This window comes from Plectropomus leopardus, unplaced genomic scaffold (genome assembly GCF_008729295.1).
Source record: "Plectropomus leopardus isolate mb unplaced genomic scaffold, YSFRI_Pleo_2.0 unplaced_scaffold2540, whole genome shotgun sequence".
Lineage (NCBI taxonomy): Eukaryota > Metazoa > Chordata > Actinopteri > Perciformes > Serranidae > Plectropomus > Plectropomus leopardus.
The window spans coordinates 1-3,474 of NW_024627602.1; the positions used below are offsets into that span (position 1 = coordinate 1).

At 35.5% G+C, this 3,474-nt stretch overlaps 1 protein-coding gene across 1 annotated transcript; it reads left to right on the forward strand.

Moving 5' to 3' along the window:
- Positions 1-161: 161 nt before the first annotated feature.
- On the forward strand, positions 162-3,469 carry LOC121966647 (rab5 GDP/GTP exchange factor-like; the record flags this gene model as incomplete). Its single annotated transcript, XM_042516715.1, has 3 exons — positions 162-298; positions 2,890-3,084; positions 3,265-3,469. Coding segments are annotated over exons 2-3 (387 nt in total), but the record flags the coding sequence as incomplete, so codon positions are not given.
- Between the last annotated feature and the right edge of the window lie 5 nt (positions 3,470-3,474).

Below are 3,474 nucleotides of genomic sequence, written 5' to 3' on the forward strand. Positions count from 1 at the left end.
ACATGACGACACGTACCAATCCTTTAAAATTAATCCCCAATGCGGAAGTGAATACATTTGCGACTTTAACCCTTTAACCTTCATTTTTAGTGAAATCAAGTCCCGTGGGTTTGAGACTGTTCATACAAACAACAACTCAGATTTCATTTGAAAAATAATGATTTAATAAATGTTACTAACATTAGTCCAATCCCGTGATCGCCTGGGGTGACGTCACTGTCCGTACCCTCTGGGTTTCGTCATCTCTCCTGACCACAGAGGAGGTCTGTTCCTGCTCCTGATCGTCAAAACACCACAGGTGAGTGCCACAGCGGCGCCGTATGTGCATGCCATGTCCATCTAAACATTAGTGTAACCGTAATATTTACTGTTTTTAAATTTTTTTTGTATTTAGCTAACGTTACTGTGCTGCGGTCGCTGCGTACTGCAGCATGTTTTAGCTAACTGACCCGCAGAAGGGCGACAAATTAAAGGGAAAAAAACAATAAAGACAAAACCGGAGCTCCCAGGTTGCATTTTTGGCATTTATTATTGTTATTACCACGTTATTAATGTGTGGTTATCAGATTATTTGCAGTGGAGGAATGTAACTATGTGCATTTACACAGGTACTGCACTTAAGTATACATGTGAGGTAGGCTGCTTGTACTTGACTTGAATAAGTGAACATTATTTTCAATTCATGCTACTTTCTACATCTACTTCTGTATTATGGTAGAAACATTAGAAAACGTATTGTTTCATTGTGTACATGTGACTTGTGACCAGACTCTTCTGGACTGACTTTCTGTTGGATCTCTGTTGGATACATTTTGGCAAGAATATTTCACTGATTTATTAATAATATATTTTTAAAAAATCAAAATCAAAATTTCTCTAAAAATTAACAATATATAATACATTTTACATTCACAAAATATATTTTTTAAAGATTGATATACCACTATAAAAAATAGTCAGATCTAGATATATACCTTAAAACAATATCAAACTAAAAAATAAGGGAAAAACCTATAAGATTATGCAAATTGTACAACTAAATTACATAACTAATTAGGTTAACCCCATGTGAGTTTGTTTCTGTGTCTATTTTATTTTATTTTTGTCTGCCTGATTGTACCCACTTGTCTTATTATTTCAGTTGTAAATTTTGTGTATTGGCCACTGAATGTACTGTTTTAAAAAGTTTAAAAATATATATATATATAACATCTTTAAATACTTTACAAATTAATATTCTTGCATTAAAAACATAAGAGCTTATACTTTTTTGTCATAAATGAAACAAGAAACACATTATTGTTTATTTCAACATTACTATAATTCAAACTTTAAAAAACTGTTTGTTTTTAAGTTAAAAGTATGTGTAAAAAGTTTTGAAAATAACTAAAATAATGATGAGATTCGTTGTCAGGTTGCATATCTTTTCAATACCCTAGATAAGCAAATTTACACAGTATGATTACCGTGAATTTTCAAACCAGGGTGTACCTTGAAATGTTGGCATACCGCTGCAACCTACGTTCCAGCTTCACTTAACTGCTTTTCCTTTTAATGATAATTGTCATGTATTATGATAATAATGTTGACTGTTGGTTGGACAAAACCTTGTGAAGGAGTCACTTTGGCCTCTAATTAATTGTGACATCATTGCTTACTATTTTCAGAATTTTTACAAACCAAATAATCAATCAATTAATGGAAAAATTAATAAGCAGATTAATCCATAATGAAATTATAAGTTAATAGTTCATGATGAGGTCAACCAGCTACAACAGTAAAATCCTGCTTTTACATGAATGCATGATAATAATAATTGAATGTTACCGTATATAATAGTATAATAACAGTCACAGGGGACATTTTTCTAATTCTAATACTTTAAGCACATTTTTCTCAGATTTTATTTACATATTTATACTTAAGTAACATTTAGTACAATAAAGTATTAGTACATTTACTTAAGTAAAGGATCTAAATGCTTGTTCCACTACTGGAGGTGCCCCATATCGAAATGTAATTTTACTACCTTAAACAGGCAATAAAAAATAATATAATATTTGTGTCTTTAGCTGCTAAATGCTTCACTACGTGTCTGTCTGCTGCCAAGCAAGTAGCATAAAAAGATTTTATTAGGTGTGGGATTCACCAGATGCGCCATGATACGATATTATCACAGTACTTTCATTACAATACAGTGTTATTGCAATTTTAAACTTTTTGCGATATACTGCATATTGCAATAACATGTATTGCAGTTTATTGTGTTATATGTGTTTTTTGAATAAGATAAAGTTTTACATATAAAATTTCACATTTTAGTCACTTTTATTTCAGCACAGTTATTATTCTAGTAAGCTACCAACAGTTTAATTTGGTTTTGCAATATTAATAAGTTATATTATTGAAAAATTGGTACTTTGCATCTGCATACTGACACAATATTGCCACACAAAATATTGCAATACTATGCTGTATCGATTTTTTCCCCCTACCCCTATTTTTTAACGTTTTTTTCTCTTAAAAAATGATGCTATGAGAGTGATTAGAGTGAGACAGTAAAGTTGCGGTCCAGGCAGAAACAAGAAGTTGACACTCATTATAAAGCTCTGTGAAGCCGAGGGGAGCGGCCCCCTGCAAGTCTGCAAACCTCATGAGGTGTGCCTTTAACTACCAGCTAATAAAGGTACTCTGACTAACATGTTTGCATGTTTCGGATATTCTTCTTTACTAAATCGACATCTAATTGACGTGATATGGAGAGGTTGTTTTTAGACATAGTGCGATATAATCTGTACTAATTTGAAAATGCACTCTGTGGAGACGAGTGCAGCTTCGCATACAAATACACCAATAAATTATAATGAATAATGAATTTTTCCATTCCAGGCTGTCCAGCATCATGAGTCAGCGGACTGAGCGGCGGGGGGGAATACACGTGGACCAATCAGACCTGCTGTGCAAAAAGGGATGCGGTTACTATGGCAACGCAGCATGGCAGGGCCTGTGCTCCAAGTGCTGGAGGGAGGAGTACCAGCGGGTGCGGCAGAAACAGATCCAGGACGACTGGGCCTTGGCAGAGAAGTAAGACCGTCTGCTGCATCATTACCAACAACAACATATCCACCTCCTGGGGAGAAACATTCCCAAACTGTTCTGCAGTATATTGCAGTTTAGTATATTATTTGGATAGATGCTACGTTTTTTTTCTGTGATCTCCCACTGATTTCTGGTATTTGCTCTGTCACTTGTCCTCGGCTCAAGGTTGCAGCGAGAGGAGGAGGCGGCATATGCCAGTAGTCACGGAGCACAGACACAGTCCCACACCCAGTCCACAGCACCACAACCACACCCGGGACACGCCTCTCTGGGACCCTTCTCCAAGTTTGAGGAGAAGAAGACCAATGAGAAGACACGCAAAGTGACCACCGTTAAAAAATTCTTCAGCCCTTCGTCACGAACTGCTCCCAAGAA